General features: G+C 46.4%; 2 protein-coding genes across 6 annotated transcripts; both read right to left on the reverse strand.

Moving 5' to 3' along the window:
• Positions 1–22: 22 nt before the first annotated feature.
• Positions 23–11,451, reverse strand: itgb6 (integrin, beta 6). 2 transcript variants are annotated; one of them, XM_067259935.1, is made up of 15 exons: positions 11,208–11,280; positions 10,701–10,780; positions 9,896–10,094; positions 9,337–9,583; positions 8,479–8,644; positions 7,852–8,013; positions 7,563–7,658; positions 7,198–7,287; positions 5,246–5,380; positions 4,666–5,083; positions 4,018–4,240; positions 3,186–3,280; positions 2,148–2,264; positions 1,707–1,873; positions 23–666 (listed from the first exon to the last, which is right to left on the reverse strand). In XM_067259935.1, the coding sequence occupies exons 1-15, from the start codon at positions 11,260–11,262 to the stop codon at positions 568–570; spliced, it is 2,349 nt and encodes a 782-aa protein (XP_067116036.1). In that variant the 5' UTR covers positions 11,263–11,280; the 3' UTR covers positions 23–567. The 2 variants fall into 2 exon arrangements, with proteins under 2 accessions (XP_067116036.1, XP_067116037.1); XM_067259936.1 differs by lacking the exons at positions 23–666; positions 1,707–1,873; positions 2,148–2,264 and adding an exon at positions 11,390–11,451 and having other exon boundaries at positions 3,972–4,240.
• Positions 11,452–14,696: 3,245 nt separating this feature from the next.
• On the reverse strand, positions 14,697–27,164 carry rbms1a (RNA binding motif, single stranded interacting protein 1a). Of its 4 annotated transcripts, none has more exons than XM_067259946.1 (14): positions 26,858–27,164; positions 24,602–24,750; positions 23,488–23,540; positions 23,278–23,369; positions 21,872–22,029; positions 21,485–21,564; positions 19,762–19,874; positions 19,258–19,304; positions 18,931–19,018; positions 18,591–18,641; positions 17,438–17,539; positions 17,160–17,225; positions 17,004–17,074; positions 14,697–16,405 (listed from the first exon to the last, which is right to left on the reverse strand). In XM_067259946.1, exons 1-13 carry the CDS (start codon positions 26,906–26,908, stop codon positions 17,006–17,008), a joined length of 1,119 nt encoding a protein of 372 aa, XP_067116047.1. In that variant the 5' UTR covers positions 26,909–27,164; the 3' UTR covers positions 14,697–16,405; positions 17,004–17,005. The 4 variants fall into 4 exon arrangements, with proteins under 4 accessions (XP_067116047.1, XP_067116048.1, XP_067116045.1 ...); XM_067259947.1 differs by having other exon boundaries at positions 21,872–22,023; positions 23,482–23,540; XM_067259944.1 differs by having other exon boundaries at positions 23,482–23,540; positions 26,858–27,163.
• Positions 27,165–27,481: the final 317 nt, after the last annotated feature.

Genomic DNA, 27,481 nt, shown 5'->3' on the forward strand with positions numbered 1-27,481 from the left:
GGACTTAACAGTCTAGTAAAACAAAATGTTTTACTCAAAAAGTTCAACTTTATTATTGCGTCACACAACATGAAAAAACACGTTCACTTCATTTCCCCCAAACAAAATACTACATCGTCACTCAAGGCACAGCCTCGATTTAAATCCTAGACAAAACATGACACAAAAAATACATATTATTGCAGTGGTTTCCCCTGCTTGCTGCGCCTAGCCTATCTATGCCCAAATCCCAACAGTATTCTAAACGAGAAAAGAAATAAATCCAGTGTTAGACTATCATTCAGAGAAACCCCGTTAAGCAGCAAAGTCATCAAGATGGATGCTAAATGCTACTGTAGACATTTAGTATCTCCAAAAATTATTAAGATATTTTGGTTACTGTATACATTACCATGAATTTACTCTTACTCACTCTCTCTCTTTCTCTCTCTCTCTCTCTCTTTCAAGCACACACAAACACACACACACACACACACCTTACGTAAAAAATAATTGTAGGCTGTCGACTGTCTTGCTTGGCACAGACACCAGTGCACTTTGCAGGTCACCCTCTCCGCTCTGAATTCATCAGTAGCGATCCATTGAAATGCATTTTTCTCTTCCATTGTTCTTATAGGTGACGTTTTTAAACGTTGACGTGGAGCTTCGAAACAGAGGGTTCGTTCCCTGCGAGATGAAAAGAAAGGTGAATCTGAAATATGGCCTGGCAAACTGTAAATACAACTGTAGACTGTTATGATTGAGTGCCAAGCTATTGTACACTTTGCCACCTGAAGTCTAGTACAAGAGATAATGCTAACACGACCAACAGGGGGCAGTGTTCAAAACAAAAGGAAGCTTAGAGGGTCCCCGTTCGCTTCGTGTCCCTTGCAGACATTCCTTATACATGTACAGAGATGGCAAAAGTACACACATCCCTCACTCAATTAAAAGTACGGATATTCACGTTTAAAAATACTCTGGTAAAAGTTGAAGTACTGACTACACTTACTCTGAGAGGATTACAGAGTAGGGTAAAACAGATCAGAATACAGTAGAGTACAGTAGAGTCCTCATCAAGTACTTATCAATTATGCAACATTTTTTTCGAAACTTTTTTTTTTTGGGGGGGGGGGGGGACTTTTCAAAACGTTAAGTTTTAGAACTTTTTTCCAAAATATTTTTTCAAAGGTTCCAAATATTTTTTTCAAAACATTTTTTCAAATTACCTAAAATAATAAAAGCAATGATTCGTATTTTCACCTCAGCAACACTCAAAACCATCATTAACCTTCAACAAGCCTGAGCACTTTCCATAGAAACTGACGAGAAGCCATCTTTAACCAGCTTTGATTCTGGGTTTATTTAATAACAGGTCTAGCTGGAACTCCCTTTTTCTCTTCCTGCTCCCAACTGTCAAGGTCACATGTGTGTCTCTCTCTCCTTCAGAACAAGCTGTCATCTCACCTCAGCTTGGGGAGATATGCTATTTTGAAGAAGCAGAGAATGAAACACTGTCTTGTGCCCTTGACTGCTGGGAGGAGGAAGACAAACAGGGAGTAGAAGTTCGACCCTGTTATCTAGTGGCTCTGGATGGCAACTATTTCTGCACATACACAGCATCAACAAAAGCGATACATTCACCTCCTGGACATACTCCTTTTAGAGCGCCACCTTAATTACACAGATATAAACAACACAGATCAAAGGAGAAAGTGAACACCTACTGACTGCCATTTAGCCTTGGCCCTCTCTGCCTCAAACTTGGCGACCTCCTTCCGGTCGTGGACAGAGACCAGAATCTTCCACACACCCAGAAGGATCAGGCCGATGGTGAGGATGGAGAGAGACACCCCCAGCACTATCATGGCTATGTTGGGGGGCTGTGGGCAGTCTGGGGGGAGGGAGGTGGGGAGTGGGGGAGGGACAGATAGATTTGCAAAACATTTCCTTGGCTAAAAGCAAGTTGCACAAAAATCGAATTCAAAATAAATACACAGAACACCATACACAGTATTTGCTGTATATGCGTATATACAGTGTGTGTATGTGTATATATCTATATGATTATTGTGTGTGTAGGAGGACACCACACAGATCCATGGGCTGTTCCTCTGGAAGCGTGAGAGCTTGAGGTGAGAGTCTTAGTGTAGCAGAGAAGTCCGTACCGTGAAGCAGCAGGTTGGACACTGTTGTACCAGAGTCTCCGACCTCCACACTGAAGGAGATCAGACACTCGTTGTCACTCTGCAGGGTACACAGCATGGCCTGACTCCCATCGTACCCTGGAACAGAGATGTGGAGATGAATCAGCCATATATCAGCTTTCCTCTGTGTATTGTAGGAGCTTGTAAGAGGATATGCTTGTTGTTTTTCGGCTGCCAGTGTAATTTCCATATCAAAGGTAAAAATATTTTGGTGTGTGCGCGTATCTATATGTGTGTAAAGGATAGTGTGTGTGTCTGTATATCTATGTGTGTGTAAAAGTGTATGTATGTATAAGTGTGTGTGTATGCGTACATGTGTGTGTGTCCATGTGGGCTCCACACCATTGTTATACCTTCTTATCAGAGTCGTGACGATGATCAGATATGCCTCTCTGCTTACACTAAGAGGAACCAGGTTCAAACTAACCCTGCCTTCAAGAAAACCCCCAGGTCCTTCTCTATTCACTGCTACCACAAAAGGGTTGTCTGTCCGACAAGGTAAATAATATGTTTTCTATTGTCCGGTGTCAGGAACCTAGACCCAGATAGTGTTCTGTGGGGGAGGGAGAAGGGCAAGGAGGGACACTTGAGTCGAAGCATGTTGGCATACCTCTGGCTCCCTGACCCATGGGGGAACTTAGCGTGCTAGTCTGTTTAGCCTCCTTCCAGTGTTCTGACCCATGGGGGAACTTAGCATGCTAGTCTGTTTAGCCTCCTTCCAGTGTTCTGACCCATGGGGGAACTTAGCATGCTAGTCTGTTTAGCCTCCTCCCAGTGTTCTGACCCATAAGGGAACTTAGCATGCTACTCTGATAGCCCCCTACTAAAGGATGTGGGTGCCCATGATGTGGAAACAAACTCCAGGTTAGGGCATTAGTTGCGGAAAAGTAAGTAGTCATGTGTCTCCTGCTGTTGCTGTTCTATAAGTTGTGTGTTTGTCCCAGTCCCCATTGTTCAGTCCAGGTGTCCCCACAGAGTTGGAGGAGAGACGGTATGTACCTGTGGTCTCGTTGACAGAGATGTTAGACACACTGCACTTGTGAAGACAATCCGCAGGGTGTTTCTCTGACTGGATGTGGCACTCCACACAGGCCCTGAGGACACACACACACACGTCTGAGAGCTTGTCCCTAGGGTCCAGGAATTTCTATTCACATGTGGAGAGTAGAGGAGGAGGAGAGTAAGAGCCTGGGCTGTTTCCCAGAGTTCCCAAAGGCTGTTCTGTCTTTTTCTCTCTCTCTCTTTCTCTCTCTCTTTCTCTCCCTCCAGTCTCCATCCAGTCTGCCACAAAACATTGGTGTCAAATAGACTATGTCTGACAGGTCTTTTACAATGGAGATTCTTTAGTTCAGTGTTGGGGGAATTAGCAGTCTTTTGATGCCTCCTGGATAGAGTAGGGAAGTGGGAATAAGAGAGGCAGAAACTAATATCCTTGTGCTCCGAAACAAGCGACAAACATGCGGTCGGAGAGGAGGAACTACCTCTTCCATCGGCAAGATGACCTGGTGACCCCAGAAATCAAATGTGTTTGTAGAGCCCTTTTTACAAGCAGTGTCACCGAGGACTTCACATATGCCCACAGAACTGCACCCTAACCAACCTCAACCCTCGAGGAAGCACTCCCAGGAAAACTCACTAAGGAAGAAATTGGAAGAGACCATGGGAAGAGTGAGGGATCCCCCCTCTCTCTCTCTCTCTCTCTCTCTCTCTCTCTCTCTCTCTCTCTCTCTCGTCACACTTTACTTAAAAATCGGCAAAAACAAATAGCATAAGAATCTAGTTCACCTCCTCCTGAGTGTCCTGACTGGACCTGGTGCGGGTGTGGCCTTACCTGGCTGAGCTACAGCTGTCTCCGCAGGTGGGGCACTTCTCACAGGTGTCCCCGGAGGCTCCAGGTATGGCACACACACACCTGCCGCACACACACTTCCCCCTGCCACTGCACAGTGCTCCGTCCTCCGACACACACCTCTCCGTACTGGTGCTGCAGTTACAGTACTCCCCTGTCCATCCGCTCTGACACACACACTCTCCACAGTCACAGGCCCCATGGCCTACACACACACACACACACACAGACACATTTACATTTAGTCATTTAGCAGAGGCTCTTATCCAGAGCGACTTACAGTAAGTACAGGGACATTCCCCCCGAGGCAAGTAGGGTGACGTGCCTTGCCCAAGGACACAACGTCATTTTGCACGGCCGGGAATCGAACTGGCAACCTTCAGATTACTAGCCCGATTCCCTAACCGCTCAGCCACCTGACACCCAGAGTTAGAAAGGCCTGGAGGAAGATCAGAAAAGTTGCTAGATCTGCATTGATTGGGGTGACTGTATTGTTAATCCATAAAGACTGTGATGCCCAATGTCTGTCGACATGTTTATGTTAACTTGAATGATCAATAAAAACATTTAATACAGAAAGGCCTGGAGGAAACAGGGCTAACATCTCCGTCAGCAGTCTGAGCGACCCACCTCCACAGAGCTCCCCCCGGAAGCGCAGGCAGGAGAAGTCGTCACACTGGCAGTACGGCCCGTACACATGCCCGAAGCTGGACGGCTCGCACACACACCTCCCGCAGGAGCACTCCCCCTGTCCTCCGCACGCCTCCGCCTGCCCCTCCGCCCGGCAGTCACTGCTGTGGGCGCCCTTCTCCTCGCACTCACACCTGGAGCCCACATAGCCCGGACGACAAACACACACCCCGCACTCCAGTGCCCCCTGGCCCTCGGAGCAGAGGCTGCTGTTGGGGGCCGAGGCGTCCTGGCAGGGGCAGGAGCACAGGGCCTCCAGGGTGACCTCCAGGGAGTCCTGCACGCCCACAGGCTTCAGGGAGAAGCGTCGCGGCCCGGACAGGCAGGACGGCAGCTCCACGGTCACGTTGAAGGACACCTTCAGAGGGGAACAGAGTCGAACTGGTTAAACTCACTCCTCGTGTGAATACAGCCCAGCTGCGCCTTCGAAGAGATAGCTTTTGGGTGGCATAGTCGGTTAAAGCAGTGTTTGTAAAGGTGGTGGTGGCGTTGTGTGGCACAAGTTCAAACCGTAACTGACCGTGGCCCCGGCCTTGACGTTGGAGCAGCGTTTGAGGCCGGGCTGGGCCTGTCCGTCGGGGCAGGAGGAGGAGAAGCTGATCTGAAGATCCTCCGTGTCGCCCAGCAGCTCCAGCTCGATCTCAGAGCGAAGCTCCTGGAGGATGTGGAGAAGAACCACAAGATGAACACGTCTGAGGACGAGGACATGAACCACACAGATCAACACGTCTGAGGACGAGGATATGTCAAGGGAAAGCTCTCCGGAATCTCTCTTCAGATGCCCAGAACGGTCTTCAGAGCGGTTTAGTAGCAGTAGTAGTTTAGAAGCATTTTATAAACTTCATCAGTTCGTATGAATTCATAGTTTGATGAATCTTATCAGTTTGTAGGATTTCTGGACTGTGTATTTGATCCCAGGACAGATCAGACGTCAGCTAAACATAACAAAGGCCTCAGTCAGACCCAGTGAGAAGCTGGTGGACTTCCCCCAGCCAGTCAGGTCCACACATGGGCCTGCAGCTGTCTGTGTGAGTCAGGATCAAGGCTTCTCCAGGTGAGGAGCGCAGGGCCTGAGGACACACCTGAGCTCCAAGCTGGGACAGGGAGCTGACGGAGGCTTCCTGCACAACTCACCCCGAGGCTGGTGTGGTCTGAGGTCATGGGAGGTTTAGTGGTGCCACGGTACGCTGCAGCTCACCAGAAAGCTCAAGATATCATCCTCAAACCTCAACACACTGTAGAAATATGACGATTGTCTGTCTCTGACCTTGTGTGACTCTAACCCTGGCTGCCTCTAATCCTGGCTGCCTCTAACCCTGGCTGGCTCAGACGTGGCTGTTAGGGTTGCAGAGGAGGCATCTGATGAAGGGATTTAGGGGCAGCCCGGCCCCTCAGCCAGGAGGGGGTTAGGATGGAGGAGAGGAGGGGGAGGGAGGGAGGGAGGAGAGGGGGGGGAGGGAGGGAGGGAGGAGAGGAGGGGGAGGGAGGAGAGGAGGGGGTTAGGATGGAGGAGAGGAGGGGGAGGGAGGAGAGGAGGGGGTTAGGATGGAGGAGAGGAGGGGGTTAGGATGGAGGGGGAGGGAGGAGAGGAGGGGGTTAGGATGGAGGAGAGGAGGGGGTTAGGATGGAGGAGAGGAGGGGGAGGGAGGAGAGGAGGGGGAGGGAGGAGAGGAGGGGGTTAGGATGGAGGAGAGGAGGTGGAGGGAGGAGAGGAGGTGGAGGGAGGGAGGGAGGAGAGGAGGGGGTTAGGATGGAGGAGAGGAGGTGGAGGGAGGAGAGGAGGGGGAGGGAGGAGAGGGTTAGGATGGAGGAGAGGAGGGGGTTAGGATGGAGGAGAGGAGGTGGAGGGAGGAGAGGAGGGGGAGGGAGGAGAGGGTTAGGATGGAGGAGAGGAGGGGGTTAGGATGGAGGAGAGGAGGGGGAGGGAGGGAGGGAGGAGAGGAGGGGGTTAGGATGGAGGAGAGGAGGGGGAGGGAGGGAGGGAGGAGAGGAGGGGGTTAGGATGGAGGAGAGGAGGGGGTTAGGATGGAGGAGAGAAGGGGAGGGAGGGAGGGAGGGAGAGAGGGAGGAAGGCTGAAGCAAACAAGAAAAAGCTAGAGGGGGTTCAATCAGCAAGGGCATGTACAGGCCTGCTGACAACATACTGACGCTCTGGACAAAGAGAGAAAGAGAGAGAGAGACACAGAGAGAGAGAGACACAGAGAAAGAGAGAGAGAGAGAGAGAGAGAGAGAGAGAGGGAGCGAGGGGGAAAGAGAGAGGGAGAAAGAAAGGGAGAGCAAGTGCAGGAGAGAGAGAGGGGAATAGGCTGGGGAGAGAGACTGAGTGAAAGCAAGCAAGATGTAAAGCAAAATGGAGCAAAAAACATGTTATCAGATACACCGACGGACAGAATCTATCTCACTATAAAACACACACAAACACACACACACACACAAGAGAAGTGCTGCCTCCGACGTGGGCATTACCCTTACTTTATATGCTGTCACAATAAGTTCCAGAATGTTCCCAGAATCAGATTCCAGTATTCCGACAGTGGCGCCAGGTATGAGGTCTGCATAGTTCTGTGGGGGTAGAGAACAACCTAGGATCAGAGGAGGAACGCTTAGGCCAGCGTATCTGTCACAACCCCCCCCCCCAGGAGGAACAGAGGAACAAACAGGAAGACCGAGAACCTGTTCTGACTCGTCACACGGGAGTGCTTACTGAATCAAATATGCTAACCTCACTGATACACAGAGATAGAGTTCCCCACAGTCACTTCTCTATCTTTCACCCACACGGGGGTTTGGTGTGCTCTGCGTGAATGTCACCTGACAGATGAAGGAACTGAGCTCACCTCGTAGTTGTGTTTCTGCTTCTCCGTCACGGCAAAGATGAGGAGGATGTTGTTCTCCACCAGCTTGTCAATCAGCTGACCGAGGGTTGGGTATTCCTGGAACAAACAAGACAACAGTAACACATACTGCAGAGATGCTAACAATCGAATATGTACAGCCTTGTTTTACAAGCATCACACAGAGAGCTTCACATACGTCCTGCACCTAAACCAACTCAAATCCTCGAGCCATCTCTCCAACGCTTAAAAAACAAACAGACAAACGCTGTGACTCCGTGAGCCTCCTCACCAGAGAGTGGGACATGGAATACTCGTTGTTGCTGTCCAGGTGGCATGCCCCGTCGTTGGGTATCACGATGCCCGCCATCCTGCTGTCCATGCCAATGTGAGAGTCTGCGTCGCTGGCAAACACCAACAAACGCATGGAGTTGTTCCTCCAGCCAATCTTCTCCTGCCCAGACAAACACACCGCAGCTGTGGGGTCTGCAGACAGCTGGCTGACATTGGCTCACTCACCTGGACCCTGACCACTGAAACATGGGGAGTCAGGTGGCTGAGCGGTGAGGGAATCGGGCTAGTAATCCGAAGGTTGCCAGTTCGATTCCCAGTCATGCCAACTGACGTTGTGTCCTTGGGCAAGGCACTTCACCCTACTTGCCTCGGGGGGAATGTCCCTGTACTTACTGTAAGTCGCTCTGGATAAGAGCGTCTGCTAAATGACTAAATGTAAATGTAAATGAAACATTGTTAGAACTGAAACACTTCTGATCCTTGATCTTCTGCTGTACCTTCCATAGGCCTACTTTGAACACTATCGCTTTGGATAAAAGCGTTTTGCTGAATGAATAAAAGTGTTTTGCCGAATGAATAGAAGTGTAATGTTGTGTAGATGAGAGCGGTGGAAACGACAGCTCACCCCACACACTGCCGCCTGCATGATGGCGTCGAAGCCACACTCGGGCACATCGATGTTGGCGGACACGCGCTGCTTGGTGATGATCTGGTTGAACTTCTCTGTGCTGCTGGTCAGAGGCAACACGTGCTTGTAGCCAAACGTTGGCAAGCAGCTATTATCCACGCCCCTGGGAAACACCGGAGAGAAGCATTCAGTATCATGTCAAAATAATGATCATGTGTTCATTTAGCAGATGGTTTCATCCAAAGCGATGTCAAACAAGTGGGTTGTCACCATATGGTGGTTAATTATGTTGGTGTATATGCTGGTTATCACTTCACTATATGCCACACTCTTCAACACACGTTTTTATGCATGTGTATCACTTTATAACGCTGCAAAATAACACATTTCCACGATATAATTGACTGAGAACAGGACCCGCAGGTCTACTTGGGGCAGATATAGCTCAGCATTTTATAACAAATCAAGAAATTGCAGGTTCAAATCCCCTCCCTCAGTCCCTTTTCATGATCAAATCGTATGTCATCTGCTAGATGAGAACACTGCTGTTGTTTCTGTTATCAGTAACCGGTTCGTGTAGTGTTTGCCTCTTTATGTAAAGTGCTCTCCCAGGAAGTGGGGACTTCCACCAGGAGGATGTGGTGTGAAGGAGCGCTCCAGTTCCCTCATCTACCTCTGAACATATCCTCCCCAGGAGGGAGGGAGGGAGGGAGGGAGGGAGGGAGGGAGGGAGGGAGGGAGGGAGGGAGGGAGGGAGGGAGGGAGGGAGGGAGGGAGGGAGGGAGGGAGAGGGAGGGAGGGAGGCGCTATGTCAACAAAGGTTATTACTAATATCATTGTTATTATTCCTGCTACCAGCACGGGTTGGCTAGCTCCTCTGGGGTTATCTTGATGAACGGCAGGACCGGTTTCTCCACAAAGGAGCCGAAGCCCAGGCGGAACTTGCTGGTGAGCTTGGCCATCTCTCGGGACAGCGAGGAGCCCAGGTCCTTGATAGTCTCCAGGTCGTCAATCATGGAGGCGGAGAGATCCATCAGGTAGTAGATGTCCACAGGGTAGTCCTCTGTCTGACGCACTCGCACCTGGAAGGTCAGCTCACTGCCTGTCCAAAATGATCCAAGTTAACGCCTGACTAAAAACGCAGGAAAACACATAAGCTTATGGCTGTTGTAATTTTTAAGAATGGTGATATGGACACTACAATCTTACTCCTTGACAAACTTCCATTTCGCTATCAAAAAGTTCAAATCAACTTTACAAGGCCTTTACGCAGGTACCCCGGTTCAAATCTGGCTTGGGCCATTCCCTGCATATCTTCCCCCTCGCTTTCTCCCTGCATTCCTTTCTGTCTCTCTGCCACCTCACAGAAAACACAGCTTTAAAAAAGGCCCAAAATGATCATGATAAGGAGTACCAGGTCTGAGTTTGAGGGCCATCTTCTGAGGGGAGATGTGGGTGTGGTTGCGGTTCTCTCCAGATCTCCCCAGTGGGATCTCTTGAAGAACCTCGACACTGGTGACCGGAAACTCGAGCCGTTCCGGCGTGCACCCCCTCTGGAGCAGAACGTCCGGCGTGTCACAGCGCTCGCTGACCAGGTACAAGTCCGTGAAATTCTGAGAGGTTTCAAAAGACGACACAACAACAATCTTTAACCTCTTGACCGCACCCTGACGCAGCGCTGATGGGATCAACATGGCTGAAGGTTCAGTGTTGGTAAAGTAGTCACTTAGCAGATGTTTACATTGAAGCAAGGTACACAGGGGGATTTGAACCTGCGCTGAGCAGTCAAATGCTCAACCACTGAGCTATACCCATCCCCATGTTCTACCACTGAGCTGTACCCATCCCCATGTTCTACCACTGAGCTATACCCATCCCCATGCTCTACCACTGAGCTATACCCATCCCCATGTTCTACCACTGAGCTATACCCATCCCCATGTTCTACCACTGAGCTATACCCATCCCCATGTTCTACCACTGAGCTATACCCATCCCCATGTTCTACCACTGAGCTATACCCATCCCCATGTTCTACCACTGAGCTATACCCATCCCCATGTTCTACCACTGAGCTATACCCATCCCTATACTGAGCTATACCTTTCCCTAGTGAGTTCCACCCATCCCTTAGCTACACTCACCCCCGGGATACACCCACCCCTGAGCTGAGCTATACCCCCCGTACAGCTGCTTGCTGCCCTGCCAGGGTGGCTTACCTCCTGGGAGCACCAAGCACAGAGGGGCCCCAGCTGGAGGCAGGCGTCACAGGACGCCGCGCTGCCCGGGGAACATGCTCCTGCAGGGAGCAACATGGAAGTGGTCACAGCGTGGTTAGCTAGTCTGACTGCGCTGGGCTCTCCCACGGCTGCACTTAACAAGCCGGCGCTCGCTGAGTCAGGAAAGGACTGACTATCACTGATCATCTCTGTGATGTGGCGAGAGAGAATCCACACCCGGATAATATTTGACTTGTTTGTGTTACCAGAGAACTGTAAATCATATTCTGTGCGGGATTTTGGTAAGTAGGCTATTTACAGTAATGATTTACTACTGCTTCTTAGTAAGTTTTAGATGTAATAGATGTTATGCACTATGAAATACATTTTATCATTAAAGGGGAAAACTGAAAGGCTAATGCAGAATAAGTGATTAACTGTGACCTTCAACAGATAAGTATCTTATTGGAGAGAAAGTATGTAGGGCACGATCCATTATTGACTCACCCTCCACGTTGTTGATCCAATACTGAAGAATTAGACTGAGTAGTACAAGCCCCATTAGTCCTCGCGGTTACTGCTGCAATGTGAGAGATCAAAACAATTGTTTACATTGAAAATCCTTAATTAATATTTAACAGAGTAAAGTTTCAAGCAGCATTTTCGGGCGCACCGGCGACAGTAACCACCTGTAGGTAAACGTTGTTCAGAACGTTGTCTTCTTTGCTCAGGCATTCTTACCTGCCCAACCTTTTATGTTCACTTCCGTACAGGTGAGAATTTAGACGGAGAGGGAATACACGAGCAAATCGCAAAGGCGGGAGGAGAGGAACAACGAGTAAAGTGAACCGCATTTATTCATCGGATAATATGAATTGTATACTTGTATATTTGATGCTGAAAAGTATGCTATAGATTTGGAAACTATTTAGTACATTAACCCCTGACGTTGCTACTATAGTAGTCGGATTAAAATAACATTTAAAAAAGCTTTATAAACTATTTTTCCACGTAGCCTACTGATACTTACTGAAGGCCTAGGCCAGATAAGGTAGTTTGAGACTTTGAACAACCGGATGTATGAAAAATCATCAGTCATTTAGAATTATAATCCCGGGTTAATGTTAAACTTCAGATTGTGGTTCATGTAGCCTACTCCAAAACTAGGCTATATTCTTCTTCTACTGTGGCGTGAAACTTTTATTTTGCTTTGCCCTTGGACTATAAATCAGAACATGTTCACACTGTTCTCGATAAAGAATGTTGTAACGGATGGCAAGAAAGTATCGCATTCTATTGTGTGATTTAAAAATAATAATTTTGCAGTAGGCACGTGGCAGTATCCGCTCTATTATCCTACAGATCACTGCCATTAGTAAATAAGATATGTTATCATCAGTGGACAAAATACGTGCCATATTAAGTGGCAGTAAACTGGATATTTACTTTACAAATTTGATTATCTGTTGTTCTAGTCGAGTAAAGTAGCTTTGCATAAGTATTTTGATGCGGATCAAAGCGATGTAACCAGTTCTGTTGCGCGTGATATTCTGCTGCTCAGGCAGACCACACCATGAGTCAATATGACTACAGGACCCAGACATGCCAACTAAAGAGCTGTTAATATTTTACATTTGCACAAAAGAAAAGGCCATTGTCATACTAAAGGGATTATTTCAGTGTGATGATTAACACGTGGATGGGAAATACACTTTGAACAGGTTGTGTTGCAAAGGGTGTGCGTTTCTCTGCAAGTGTGTATGTGTTCATCTATGCATATTATCTGTGAATCATTGTGGAGTTCGTGTGGAATCATTGTGGGGTGTGTGTGTGTGTGTGTGTGTAGGGGAGTGTGTGTGGAAGGCATGCGTAGGTGGTGAACCACTGACAGCTGCAATACAGATTTCTCCTCTTGTCCAGCGCTAGCGGTGTCTAATGCAACACCACACCCTCTATCTCAGTAAGCCCCATCTGTTACCCTGCACCCCTCTCGTATCCCCCTCTCCTCCCACCCCCCCTGCCTTTTATTCCATACATACTTACTGCGGTGGTCTCTTCTATTGCCTTCTTTACTAGGATTTTCTCCCCAATATATTTCTCTTTCTCACTCCTCCCTTATCATTTAGACCTGTTATCTTATCTCCCATCTCCTCCTCTCCTTTCCCATCTCCTCCCCTCTCTCTCGTCAGTTGTTCCTGGACCCGTCACCTCTGAGCCAGAGATACTCCTTTCCTTTCCCACCAGTCCTTTCCTACGTGTGTCAGGTCATGTCTCCACATACGCCAGGAAGCTCAGGTGAGACAGATCCTCCCTGACAGAGCCTCAGGGTCACATGAGAGAAGGAAAGAAAATATCCCCAAAATACAATGAAACTGGACACGACCAGGCATGGAATCAGTCACCTAAACAACAGTTCAATCCCAGATTCTCAATCTCCAGATTCAGTTTCCCAGTGTGTTCTCCTCACTGGGTGACGGTTGCAAGGTGGGCTGGGGGGGGGGGGGGGGGGGGGGTGTAGGAAGAGGACTCACCTGTAGGGGGTTTCCTCTGCTACCATGCTGTCCCCGTGGAGACGAGATTCCTTGTCGCCGGGTAGAAAACGAACGGGCAAACCCGTGTGAACAAACAGAGGCGTCCAGGCCAGAGGAACTGTCACCCTGCAGAGACGGAACTCTTTATGAGGCATGACACCGGCCTCTACTGCCCATGCCCACTGGCTGCTGTGTGTGTGTGACACGTTTAAGCTTGTCTGTGTGTGTGTGACATGTATAAGCTTGTCTCTGTGTGTGTGTGTGTGTGTGTAGGGGGCAGGGAGGCAGTGGGGCAGATGAATGACGGTAACAACTGCTGGGCTAAATAACAGCCGCCTTCATTAGAAAGAGACGGCCAGAGACCTGGGCTGACAGGCCCAATGTGCTGCAGTGGCACTCTGCTCCTGCTTGGCCTCACAGGCGTTTCAGTGTGTGTGTGTGTGTGTGTGTGACTGGGGAAGTGTATGGATGTGCAGGTTGTTTCTGCTGACTGTGTGTGTGTGTGTTTACTCAAGCATGGTGAGTTAATTGTCTCCAGAGGAGAGGAGTTAGTTGAAGAAAGAAGGGACATTATTACTCTGCCTGCCTTCCCAATAGCGGTATGACTGGAATGTGTGAGTATTTGTTTGCATTCACGTGTATAAGACTTTGAGTGTGTGTGTGTGTGAGAGAGAGTGTGTGTGTGTGTGAGAGAAAAGAGACCAATGGCCAATGTACAGAAACACACAGATTCTTTCCAATACAATGATGGCAGGTGAGTCTACATGACAAATGACAATTGAATATTTATATTATTTTTTATTACAGAATACCACAGCAGAAGACGAGGCTATTACACTTAGTTCCAAAGTTAACCCTTCTCCACATCTACACCCCCAAATTGACCTTGACCCCGCTACGGGGAATAATACCATGTGTCTCTTCAGCTGTGGAGAATTAGAGAGCGAAAGAGAGAGAAGGGGGGGGGGGGAGGGGGGGGGGGGGGCATCATTGCTCTTCATGTTTAAAGAAGTTGATATCTATGGTTGTTTGACTGGCATTACTGTCTGCCGGGGGTGGAGTGTAGGGTAGTGGGGGGTAAATTTGCACCCCGGATCTTTTTGATCCGTGATACCGGTTGGAGATGGTGCCTCAGAGTCTCTCGCGTCAGCCGCACTAAGCTACCGGCTTAGAAGGACTATCCATTAAGACTGACACTTCAAAGGATATATTACTACGTGATCCCCCGGTGAAAAAAAGTGTCCAAAAATAATGCTGGTTACATTTGCGGTAAAGGGATTAAAAATCCCCAAATCACTCGTTCTGGACCGAGCTGCTGACCTGGAACGTGGATCGTAGTAAATGTTTTAGCAATATGAGGTCGAACGCAATGTGTTTGAACGTCGTCGTCACTTCACAGTAACTACAGAGCCCCCTCTGCTGTTGTAATGTAAGCAGCACACCAATCAAATCATACAAAAAAAAATTGTTGTAATGGAAAACTTTTATTTTGAGGCTTTAATGAAGGAAATCACAAGAAGACTGGTAGTTCTGAGTGACATGGAAAACAATGATTGTAACAAATCGTTACAGAGAGAAACAAAAATACTAAGTTTTTTTTTTTAACTGGTTATATCACCAGCAAATGTTCCTGACATACAAAACACACAATAGAAAAACGACTCTTGATTTTCTAGGTTTCTATTTCCGTAGTTTATTTAATTGTTTTCTTTTTTCACCCAGCCTATCGAAAGAGAAAAAGCTTTTTGCGTTGTCATCCTTACTACCAGCATCTAACACAGAATGGCACTTGGTTCAGACATTGCTAGCTAGCTTATCAACCGCATTAACGCAGTGAAAGCAATCCAAACTTCCATTGTTGGGTTCCAAGCAATGGTATACCAATAAAAAGCGAATAAAATGGTTTGTATCCCGCTTAAATCCTGTCGTTATGCCGTTAGCATTCCTCATTTATTGCACGTGACTCGGCAACTACTGCTGGAATCAGTTTGCTTTTTAACTCACCAGAAAACAATTTTACACTCCCCTTGTAAAAAAATAAAGATACTAAAAACGGTGAATAGAACGAGAAGGTGAAGCGCTGTGTTTTAAAAAGGACAAAGGAAGAAATTGAAGTCAGAAAAGATGTATCTTAATTGGCCAGCTCCTGAGCTCTGCTCCCATTCCGCTCAGTCAAGGCGGGCTAGTCCTGCGAACCCTGGCCTTCCAGCCGAGATCAAACTGAGGTAGATATTCGGCCAAACTGACCGCCAGAGCAAACGTCTTTTGAAAGACTCAGTATTAATATATTTTTTTGTAACGAATTATAATTTCATGTGTGACTAAAGCTTTTAGTTAACATTACCTCTCAAAAAGATATATAAAAAAAGATAAAAGATATTGCCACGATGTAGCTAATCTCATTCATTTCAAGTTTGCATGTATGGATGTGTTTGGATATCAAATTGTCTTGTGGCCGTGTTTGTTAGTGTAGAACAGACTGGGTTGCGCCTACATCCTTGATCGTGCCAAAAAAAAAGTAAATTAATTTGGACTAATACAAATATTCCAACCCTAGGTAGGCCTACTTTGTGAGTGAGTTTCTGAATGGTTAATGTGACACAAAAGAAGGCACATTTTCCAACCTATCATCCATTTGGAAAAATGTCAGCATTTATCACATATTTATCCTCCTACGTTTGATTTTCACTAAAGCCTACAGGCCTACTTCAAAGGACACCTGAAAGACCATATTGAAACCAGTAACACCTCACCTAATAAACACTCTTTGCAAGCAAAATGTTTCATATATCTCACTAATAAACTACCTATAAAATCACTGAAGCCTTGGAGAGAAAAGAATCAGGTTCATGCATTTAGAACATCACATCACACAGTGGGTGTACCACATCCACTTGAGAATCCCAGGTAGAAAATAAACAGTTTTTTTTTGTTTTTTGTTATCAAAATAAAAAATAATATTCCTGTCTCTTTTTTTTAATGGGAATAATAACCGTTTTTTTTTTTTTTTTGTCCATTTACACATTTGTCAGTCTCCTTCCTAGACGTTCTACATAATTCCAGCACGCACAGATGTTTGGTTGAAGCTGTCCGAAGACTTCCTGGGTCTGGTCCAATCAGAGGAGTCTGAAACCGTTCATGGTCGTACAACCTTCAGCACTGCACCAAGGTCATCTGCCACGGTCAACACACCAACAAGATTAACACCACACGCACGACCATGCTACAACCATCATCACGGTCATCAGCACTGGTTACAGCAATGTTGCCACTGGGTCAAAGCCCTCAATAACAGGTAGGGTAGGTAATGTTGCTGTGAAGCACTTTTTGTCATATTTGCTTAAATAAACGACACATCTTGTTTTGGACACAACAATAGCAACCGATACATCTAAAAGCTTGACAGTAAAGTGAAATCAATTCGATATCTGTGGGCGTCACAGGAATGTGATAAACACGACCAATCTTTAATGTCAGACCGGCACTAATGATTGGACGGCATTCGGACCGAATGCAATGATTGGACAGGCTACTTGTCTGTCTACCTCCCGTCAGGCGTTCATGTGTTTTGGAGGAGTGGCTTTGAAGGGAGGGGGTGGGATATTTTGGTTTGAATTCCTCTGAACTCAAGCCAAAATTGATAATTTCACAAAACATACCTACCCTGCCTTTAATTTTTTTTTTCCATTAATCGTTTGAGTGATTGAGTCGACTTCACCCTACTGGATGTTGAATGCTGATTCATTCAAACGGAACTGAACTTGTACCTTACTTTTACTTGCTTTGTTGGCTGTAGGGAGAGGAGTTATTGGATGAGTCCACTTGCTGTTGTGATGCGTTGTCCTGGGGAGGGAACAGTTGAATGTTAGTTACCACCACCACGGGCCATGACAGACAGTGTCTTATGGAAAGAGAGGTGTTTCCTTACGGTTGTCTGTATGTGTTGGTAATGCGGGACATAGCCACCATGAACAGCAGCGTTGGCAGAAATGTACTGAAGCAAAGAGAGAATCAGACGTTCGTTTATTCAAGGCCTATCGTCAGAATATTGTAATCGTTCATAAGGTATAGGTATATAGGTCTGCCGACCTCCTGTTTTCAAGTACGATCCCTTAATCTCTCATATTCTTGAGAAATTCTTTCTCAAGAATATGATCTCATTTGATTTATATATAGAGCACATGTATTTCCCAGAATGCTCCTCACCGCCCCGCTGCCACCCAATGAGAGATGACCCATCTGCTGAGTCATCATGGCTGCCGGCTGCATGGTCATGGAGTGGTCAACAGAGGGAGACATCACAGCTGTCTGAGAGAGAAAGAGAACGATAGGGAGGGAAAGAGAGAGACATAAAGGAACAGAGAAAGGAAGAGGGAGGGAGAGAAATTGAAGGAAAGAGAGGGAAGGAGAGAGAGAAAGAAAGAAAGGGAGTGAGAAGTATAGAAGGAAGGAGAGAGAGGAAGTTATTTTAGAGTCAAGCAGGCAAAAAGCTCATGCTAGACGCCTTCACAAATGTTCTTTTAATGATGGCCGATTTTCTGGGTCAGACTCAACGGTGGATTTAAAGCTCAGCATATTCATGAAGATTTGCAAAGAGAAATGCAAAGTGGGGTGTGGTTGGTTTTAAATTTGTTTAACCATTTTTTTTGTCCCTCGCTCACACAAGCCAAGCTTAATAGGAGGTTTTCCCTATAAAGCAAAAGCCCTTGAGGGAATGTACCATTTCCAAGTATGAAGAAAAGAGGGAGGGAGGGGGTTCTGTGGATACAACATAGACACTTGTTCTACTGCAAACCATCTGTTAGCAGGAGATGCTAGTGGCCTCAGTCATGAGACCACGTCTGCTGCTGGCATTTCCTGTTGGCTGCTGGGAGCTGAAGGCCAGACAGACCAGGAGACTCTGCTGAACGACAAGCTACTGACTCAGGTGAAATTCAACTCACATTGTTCACAGCTAATAGGAGAGAGGAGGAGGGGGGAGGGGAGGAGGAGAAAAGGGGAGGAGAAGAGGAGGGGAGAGGAGAAGGGGAGAATCTCCTTGTTTTGTTCTTCCACAACAGCACCACCACAAAAAGAAACAATAGGAAAGAGATCTCAGACTAAACCATTTGTGGTTTTTTCCATCCCTAAATAAACATCAGATCAATTTTCACCCTGTGGAAAACGTGATTCCTGGAACTGAACTCCGCTAGCTTCTTTCTTCCCACATTGGTTTAGGGTTGTACAGCCAAGTCAGAAGCCAAGACCTGATTAAAGTAACATGCTGTGTTTTTTTACCGGCCGCTGTGTTGACTGCCGGACATTTGCCCTTCTCACCAAATACAGTGATGACACGAGTGGGAAAAGACGATTCTCTTACCGGGTGCTGCATTATATAAGGCTGGTGCTGCATCCAAGAATGATTCTGGACCTGATATACCAAGGAGAGAGAGAGAGAACGAGAGAGAGAGAGAGAGAGGGTGGGAAAGGGGGGAAGATGGTGGAGGAAGGAGGGGGGTGATTACAGGGGGAAAAAAAGGTTGGCGAATAAAAGGGGAGGGGCAGAGGAGAAGGAGGGAGAGGTGGGACAAAGGGAGGTAACAACAGTTAAACCCTGTGACAGATGTACACTGTCTGCTCAGCTAAGCACATTAACAGAACACTGAGTCTGGTTCCATGTGGTCACGGAAGGTTCTGGAAGCAGCAGAAAACCACGGTACCTGATAGGAGGAGACTGGAGACATGTAAGGAGACATGGTGGTCTGGGCGATCATCCTATTTGTCAGGGCGTAGGGGGACGGATAAAACCTGGGTGAAGGAATTCATCCAGATATCAAAACATCTGCTCTGGTAGACACATCCAAGCACTTCTGAATACAGTTGAAAAGTATTCGAATCACAACAATTTTGACAGGTTCAAATTTGAAAAATTCGCTGTATCCGCAAATAAAAAAAGATGACCGTAATCCTAGATTGGGGTAGGTAGCAATTTTCCCATTACGATTAGATCTTGAGACCCCTTCCTCCCCCCCAGCCCTGGAACTCACCCGTTCTGCATGGCGGCTGAAGGGTCGTAGGTGAGAGTCACCCCACCCTGAAGGAGACACACAACACACAACCACGTTCACCACCAGCACCCAGCTCTGAGCACACACTCACTTATAATACATTATTCCTTTTATCTTCTTAATTCAAATTCATTTCAGAGGTTGTATGTTTTAATGCTCTTGTTGCTGTTTGAGAGTTGCCAAACTAAATGTTGTTGTATTGTATACAGACAATAAGGCATCTACCATTACTGTCACGTTAGGATACCTCAACACCGCAAACCATCAGAATAATTATGTGTTGATTTAGCAGATGTTTTTATTCAAAGCAACGTAAAGGGGGTGTGTTCGAACCTGCAGCCTTTACAGTCTAAAGCACTACCACTGAGCTTTTTTCTCATTCAAGGATCTACACTTGTAGCGGTTGAAATGTGACGTGGTAACAGTAGTCAAGGATCTACACTTGTAGCGGTTGACGTGGTAACAGTAGTCAAGGCTTCTCACCAGCCGCAGGTCGCCCTCCCTGGTCCAGGTGCGCCCGCTGGGGATGAAGGGGCTGTGGCTACTCCTCTTCCTCTGACCGTCTGCAAACTTCACCAGCAGAGGCTCAGAGGGAGCTGTGGAGGGACACCATCATCATCACCCTCATCCTCACAATCTTCATCACCCTCATCATCATCACCACCACCACTACTATCACCACCATCATCATCCTCACAATCTAAATTATCATCAGCACCATCATCACCCTCATCATCATCACCACCACCATTACTATCACCATCATCATCCTCACAATCTTCATTATCACCCTCATCATCAGCACCATCCCTCACGATCACCTCCACCATTACTATCACCATCATCATCACCCTCATCATCATCATATTTTTATTATGATGATTATCATTATGGTCATAACAACAATCATTCATAAAAATTAAATAACCAACATGTGTCTAGATATTAACCAACATGTATGTCTAGATATTAACCAACATGTGTCTAGATATTAACCAACATGTATGTCTAGATATTAACCAACATGTGTCTAGATATTAACCAACATGTATGTCTAGATATTAACCAACATGTGTCTAGATATTAACCAACATGTATGTCTAGATATTAACCAACATGTGTCTAGATATTAACCAACATGTATGTCTAGATATTAACCAACATGTGTCTAGATATTAACCAACATGTATGTCTAGATATTAACCAACATGTATGTCTAGATATTAACCAACATGTATGTCTAGATATTAACCAACATGTGTCTAGATATTTACCAACATGTGTCTAGATATTAACCAACATGTGTCTAGATATTAACCAACATGTGTCTAGATATTAACCAACATGTATGTCTAGATATTAACCAACATGTATGTCTAGATATTAACCAACATGTGTCTAGATATTAACCAACATGTGTCTAGATATTAACCAACATGTATGTCTAGATATTAACCAACATGTGTCTAGATATTAACCAACATGTATGTCTAGATATTAACCAACATGTGTCTAGATATTAACCAACATGTATGTCTAGATATTAACCAACATGTGTCTAGATATTAACCAACATGTGTCTAGATATTAACCAACATGTGTCTAGATATTAACCAACATGTATGTCTAGATATTAACCAACATGTGTCTAGATATTAACCAACATGTGTCTAGATATTAACCAACATGTGTCTAGATATTAACCAACATGTATGTCTAGATATTAACCAACATGTATGTCTAGATATTAACCAACATGTGTCTAGATATTAACCAACATGTGTCTAGATATTAACCAACATGTATGTCTAGATATTAACCCACATGTGTCTAGATATTAACCAACATGTATGTCTAGATATTAACCAACATGTGTCTAGATATTTACCAACATGTGTCTAGATATTAACCAACATGTATGTCTAGATATTAACCAACATGTGTCTAGATATTAACCAACATGTATGTCTAGATATTAACCAACATGTGTCTAGATATTAACCAACATGTGTCTAGATATTAACCAACATGTATGTCTAGATATTAACCAACATGTATGTCTAGATATTAACCAACATGTGTCTAGATATTAACCAACATGTGTCTAGATATTAACCAACATGTGTCTAGATATTAACCAACATGTGTCTAGATATTAACCAACATGTATGTCTAGATATTAACCAACATGTGTCTAGATATTTACCCAAAGTTCCTGGAGCAGTCTTGATGAACTTCCCGTTGAAGTGAGAAATCACTGCGTTACACTTGTCAGTGGATTCCATCCTGGGAGAGAGACCAAGGAAACTTAGTTCACACAGGAAAGACAGATCGCCCTGTGATCGCTGTCCCACTGCCAGTGGAACGACAGGTAAGTAGCCAGTCCAATCATTGCATTCAGCCAAAACGCAACGACTGCTCGTATTCATCACTGTCCTGAGACGCAGATATCGGATTTATTTGATTTCCCTGTCAAACCTCTAGATTTATGGACCAATATCAGGAAGTTCATGTCAGAAAATGCGCCCAAAGTTTCTTCTCAAAAAACGTGACCTATCCTAGCTTAGCGTGGCTCTCGGGAGCGCTGGCTCACCTGGCAAAGCCCACCCCTCGGCTGGACCCGCTGAAGTCCCTGAGGACGCGTGTGGAGACCACCTGGCCCAGAGGACGCAGCAGGGACTCCAGCTCGGCCTCATCCACACACACAGGCAGGTTGGAGATGTACAGGTTGGTGAGGTCCTGCTCCTGTTGCTAGGGGTAGAGAGAGCAGGTTCACATATACACACACACACAAACACATGCTCACACACACACACACACTCACATACAGACACAGACAATCACACCACACACACACACACACTCACATTCAGACACAGACAAACACACACACTCACATACAGACACAGACAATCACACTGACAGAAAAACACATCATAGCATCACAGCTTCGTTCAGCCCCTGACAGTGGGGCAGGCCTGCTCTGGCTAAGGCTCTCCAGGAGCTGGCTGTGTCGTGTTTCCAGAGTGGCCGGTAGGACGCCTCACCCTCCAATCCACTACAGTTTCTCCCTGAGTAACTCACACCTACTGACTTCCCATCGGATTGTTCTGAGTTTTCCCAGCCCAGCCAGCCTGGAGGCATACGGAGCTGCAGAGCTGCAGCTGTACGCGGCCTGTGTTCTGCTAGCCTCTGCAGAAACACAGGAGACAGACATGGCATGCTAGGTCCCTCTGGGGGAAGGCTAGCCCTTTATCAATGAACTCCCTGCTCTGCATTTAAACACAGGAAGAGAGAGGCAGGGACCAGGGGAAATGCGCTGACTGGGAGAAATTCCACTTTTCACCAAGGAGAACTCTCCATATGTCATCTGGTCGGAGCAGAATAGCCAACCCTTCGCTTTGATTAAGGAATCGAGCGAAACAACTTAGCCATACGACCTCTAGTCAAACTGTGAAAGGTTAGCATACAGAATGCTAACTGGGTGTGGCTAGGTTATATAATCACAGCAGTGTTTAACTGCTTAGCTTAATTAGCATGAATGCTAACAGCTAATACTGAGTGGTAAGCTATGAAATGCAGCTTTGGTGGGTGAGATTTTGGGAGACGGGTGAGAGAAAGAGAGGCGCCGGCCGTGTGGCGGGCTGGTGATCTGGCAGTGAGGGAGGACATTTAGTTTCGGCAGCAAACATGAGGTCACGAGCAGAGCAGATAGGCATCCAGGGTCATGTGACCACCATGCTGTCACGCATGTCGCCAGCTAACACAGACACACTCAGAGACAGATGCTGACCAGACACACACGTGCACAAGACAGACACAGATAGACGTGGATGAGACACAGATGGTTAGACAGGCAGGCAGGCAGACAGACAGACAGACAGGCAGACAGACAAACAGACAGGCAGGCAGGCAGGCAGGCAGGCAGGCAGGCAGGCAGGCAGGCAGACAGACAGATAAACAGACAGGCAGGCAGGCAGGCTAGAACTAATTCCTCACCTTAGCCATCTGGGCTTGTATCCCGCTGGTTTTCAGGGCATGAACTGCTTTCAGGGCGGCCGCCGGGCTTTCGAAGTCTACAAACCCGTAACCTGCCATTCAGCAGAACAGGCTTCAGCACACCATCGCATTACATTACCTTTAGAACTCTTTCCTGCCACTCAGCATGTTCCTGACACCCAATCCAGGTACAAACACACTGACCTTTACATTTATTTGTTGTCTTATCGAGGATTGCCTTAGCGGACACGATCTTCCCGTATCTGTGAATACAAAAACGACAACGGAAAAGTTACAACCTGTGTTCCTTGTTCAGTTTCATGGTGTTTGAAATGAGCCTTTGTCTTTAGTGCACCTCGTCCACTAGTCTTGGCCTCTGCAGTACAGCTGCACACCAGCCAGCCCAGGGCCCAGGAGACACAGAGACTGGTACCAAAACAATATACCTAGCAACAGATAGCTAGCATGCTATCCCTCTGTGTGTTACTGTACGGAGGGGGATGGGGAACTCTGACTGCAGATCCAGAGGTTGCAGGCTCATCGAACAATATCTCTTCGTACGTTTCTTTGAATTTAAAAAAGCGACTGCTGGATGAATACATTACTATTATCATCATTATTAGTGCATCATTTCTACGCTACTTTAAACTTAGTCCAAACCCAAACTGTCCACTAAACAGCAGAAGCTAGCTCCTGTCCAGCACATTTAGCAGAAGGGATATTTTTAGGACATGCATCATGCTATCTCCATTTGAGCCGTATTGCAAAAGAAAGAGTCTTTCATTTCTGCTTTCTACTGAGCACCACTGGGAACAAAACACGAGCAAAACAAAAACAGCTGCTGTTGCCGCTGGTAACATGGTTGAATGCCTCCCTCCATATGCTAGTAATCCAGAAGGGCCACATGAAGGGGGATAACCACCTAAACATGGCAACCGCTGAACCAGAGAGGGTTATGGGAGAGACAGATAACATTTGATAGCTGTCTCATAACAGTGTAAATGCTGCAGGGTTCTGATCTCAGCTGCTGACACATCATCATGGTATTTGTATAAAAAGCACAGTAAGTTCTTTGCTCCCTAGACTGTGTTTTTGTTCTGTGCGTACGTTTCTGTGTGTGTGCTTGCATGTGTGTGTCTACGTGTGTTTCTGTGTGTGTCTGATGCCTAGGTGTGTGCTTGCATGTATGTGTTTCTGTGTGTGTAGGGGGTGCCTTGGTGGTCTGTGTATATATGGTTGTGTGTGTGTATATATGGTTGTGTGTGTGTATATATGGTTGTGTGTGTGTGTGTGTATATATGGTTGTGTGTGTGTGTGTACTCACTGCTGGCAGAGCTTGACCAGGTCCAGGTCAGTGGTGGCAGGGGGCAGACCACGGATGTAGAGGTTGGTCTTGCTGAGCTGATCCCAGCCGGTGGTGCTGCTGTTACTGCTGCTCACTGTACTGGGGCTTCCTGGGGCCATGGGGTAGGACTGTGCACACACACAAATAATTCACAAATAATGTCATCTCACACCCACAAACTAATGTAGGTCAGCTCAACCCACACTCACATACACAGACCCACACACTTCAACCCACGCTGACAGTTTTGTTAACAACCATCCTGAACAATATCAAGAGTATTTTCATGGTCCTAAAAGGTTTTGGGTTATTATTCTTGATAATAATCAAAATCATAATGATGCCTTTCATCAACAGTGAGCTCTTCATTGTCGAGGCGTTCTAAATACATAGTGGCAAATAAAGAAACACATCAATATAAACAAAGAAAATTATAAATAACATTTTAGAAAGGACAGCTAGACAACACTCTTGATCTCAACAATTTAAGACAGGAATGAGCCTCTCAACTTACATTTACATTTAGTCATTTAGCAGACGCTCTTATCCAGAGTGACTTACAGTAAGTAAAGGGACATTCCCCCGAGGCAAGTAGGGTGAAGTGCCTTGCCCGAGGACACAACATCAGTTGGCATGACCGGGAATCGAACTGGCAACCTTCGGATTACTAGCCCGATTCCCTCACCGCTCAGCCACCTGACTCCCTAGTCAACTGGGGGGAGCACTGGGACAGCACGGATCACTCGCACCCAACACCTGATGTCCCCAAAACACAAGGACGAGAGTGCTTCTGTGCTGTGTCTCCCAAACACCACAGCCACCACAGCCGTGTCACACAAGGAACCAACAGCCACATGCTCAACTATCTCTGCCAAACCCAGTTCCTCCTCTACAAAACATTTCCTTCCTCTTACTCATTCATGAAAATAACTCCTGCCCAAGTAGCCTGCTGGGCCCGCGTCAAGGCTGCGGTCATATGTCATCTGTGATTGGCTGGCGGCTGTTCTCCAGCACAAAGGGAGTGTGTCCCAGGGTAGGAAAGAACGAAACTACCAGAGGAGAAACCAAACACATACCGAGCTCGAGCAAAGAGAAACCGTTTTAACGTTTGGTCAGGGGAGATGAGAAGTTGACTACACTTGAGTTCTTACCAACCTCTGATACAACCACACAATTAGTAAGAGTAACTGACGACAACTAGACAGAAAACTGTGTAATCCACTGTGAACGACACGGTTGGAACTCCATGTATACATGTGGACACATCTAAGACACTTGATCTGAACCAACTAACACCACAAATGAACCTCAGATGAACCACCGCCTCTACCGAAGCTAAGCAGAGCCTTATGATAGGGTTACTCATTACACAAGGCCTTTTACCAGACCAGCTGCATGGTTTCATCTTTCCGCTTACTAAGTCACTGAACCACCGACTCCAGGATCAGGTGAGATCACCCATGAGGGCCAGGAGACTGTCCACAGAACACACAACAGCCCCCTCCTTGTTAACACATACAAACCTGACAGGACACGCAGGAAAAAAGCACCTGCATTAATATTAACACCCGAGAAGGCATCATTAAGGATGCATGAATGCTTGCATGCGTGTTCAGTCCAGAACACTGAAACGCATTGGCAGATACACGAGCGTAGACTGTGCACTCAGGTGATGTGGCAAGAAGAAGAAACCTGAAGCCAATGTCCTGTTTAAAAGCAGGATAATGTCCTGTTTAAAAGCAGGATATTGTGCTGTCCGTTCTACATCAAATTACAGTAACTGGTTAAGCGAATGAATTGTAATCGTGTCCGGAAGTCCCATTAAAGGTTTATAGCTCACACGAAGATAGAAATGTATCCGTGGTCGTAAGGGAGTAATACGTGCTGGATGTTATCCTTTAATGATCAACAAAACAAACTGTACACTTGTCCCAAATGGACCATTTCTCCCTCTCCCTCTAGTGTCCTCCTCTCACCCTCCTACCCCCCTCGTTTTCCTACACCCCTCTCCCTCCCGTCGCTGAATAGGTGCATAATTCCCACATCTGTCACCTTAAATTGGTAGGAAAAAACCATAACGGTCACAAAAGCACGGTTCATAGCTATATTCAGTATAGATACATGTATATTCAGTTCATGGCTGAATGTTTTTTGTTGTCGTTATAGTGAATGTCTGTCTTGTCTCCTTGGAAAAGGCACCGGATAGTGCTATGCGCACACAGCTTTTTGGCCTACCTGCTTGCGATAAGCGGTCTTCAATGGGTTGGCAGTATTAGCAAAAATCATCCTGAATATTCTTGTTGTATACTACTGATTGAAACTGTTTCGCAATCTGATAAAGCTACATTCGGGGTTGTTTAATAAAATCCAAAAGCTGGTTTAGAAAAAATCCGCATATTGACAGTTTCAGAATAAATATCCGGTGTACGTAAAAAACCTTTTCGATATCCTTGACTCGTTGTCACATCTGTACATTTGGGTAGAGTTTACTGTAATCCCCGCCGTGTGTCCAACCCTGAAATTCGTTCGGTTCATTGATCTATGACGTCCTGCTGACCGCTCTAGAGTCCCACCTACTACAGACGAAACCATTTACTCTACAAACGGAGGACACGTTGAAAGCCGTGTGAGATAATACCGCAAACTAAATCAAATAGGAACATTCTGTGCTTTTCATAATTGAAGGGAGCACCAGCACATCGTTGGACATTCGTAATAATGACATTTTCCGGTAACAGGCAAGTTCGTAGCTTTAAAAAACGTGCCAGGTTCCCCGCTCGCTCAGTTTTATTCTCGCCCGCGCATACCGAACATTCTTCACCCCTCCCCCAACCCCTCCCCCCCAACTACCGCGCTGTG

The sequence above is a fragment of the Osmerus mordax genome, chromosome 22 (genome assembly GCF_038355195.1).
Source record: "Osmerus mordax isolate fOsmMor3 chromosome 22, fOsmMor3.pri, whole genome shotgun sequence".
NCBI classification, from domain to species: Eukaryota; Metazoa; Chordata; class Actinopteri; order Osmeriformes; family Osmeridae; genus Osmerus; species Osmerus mordax.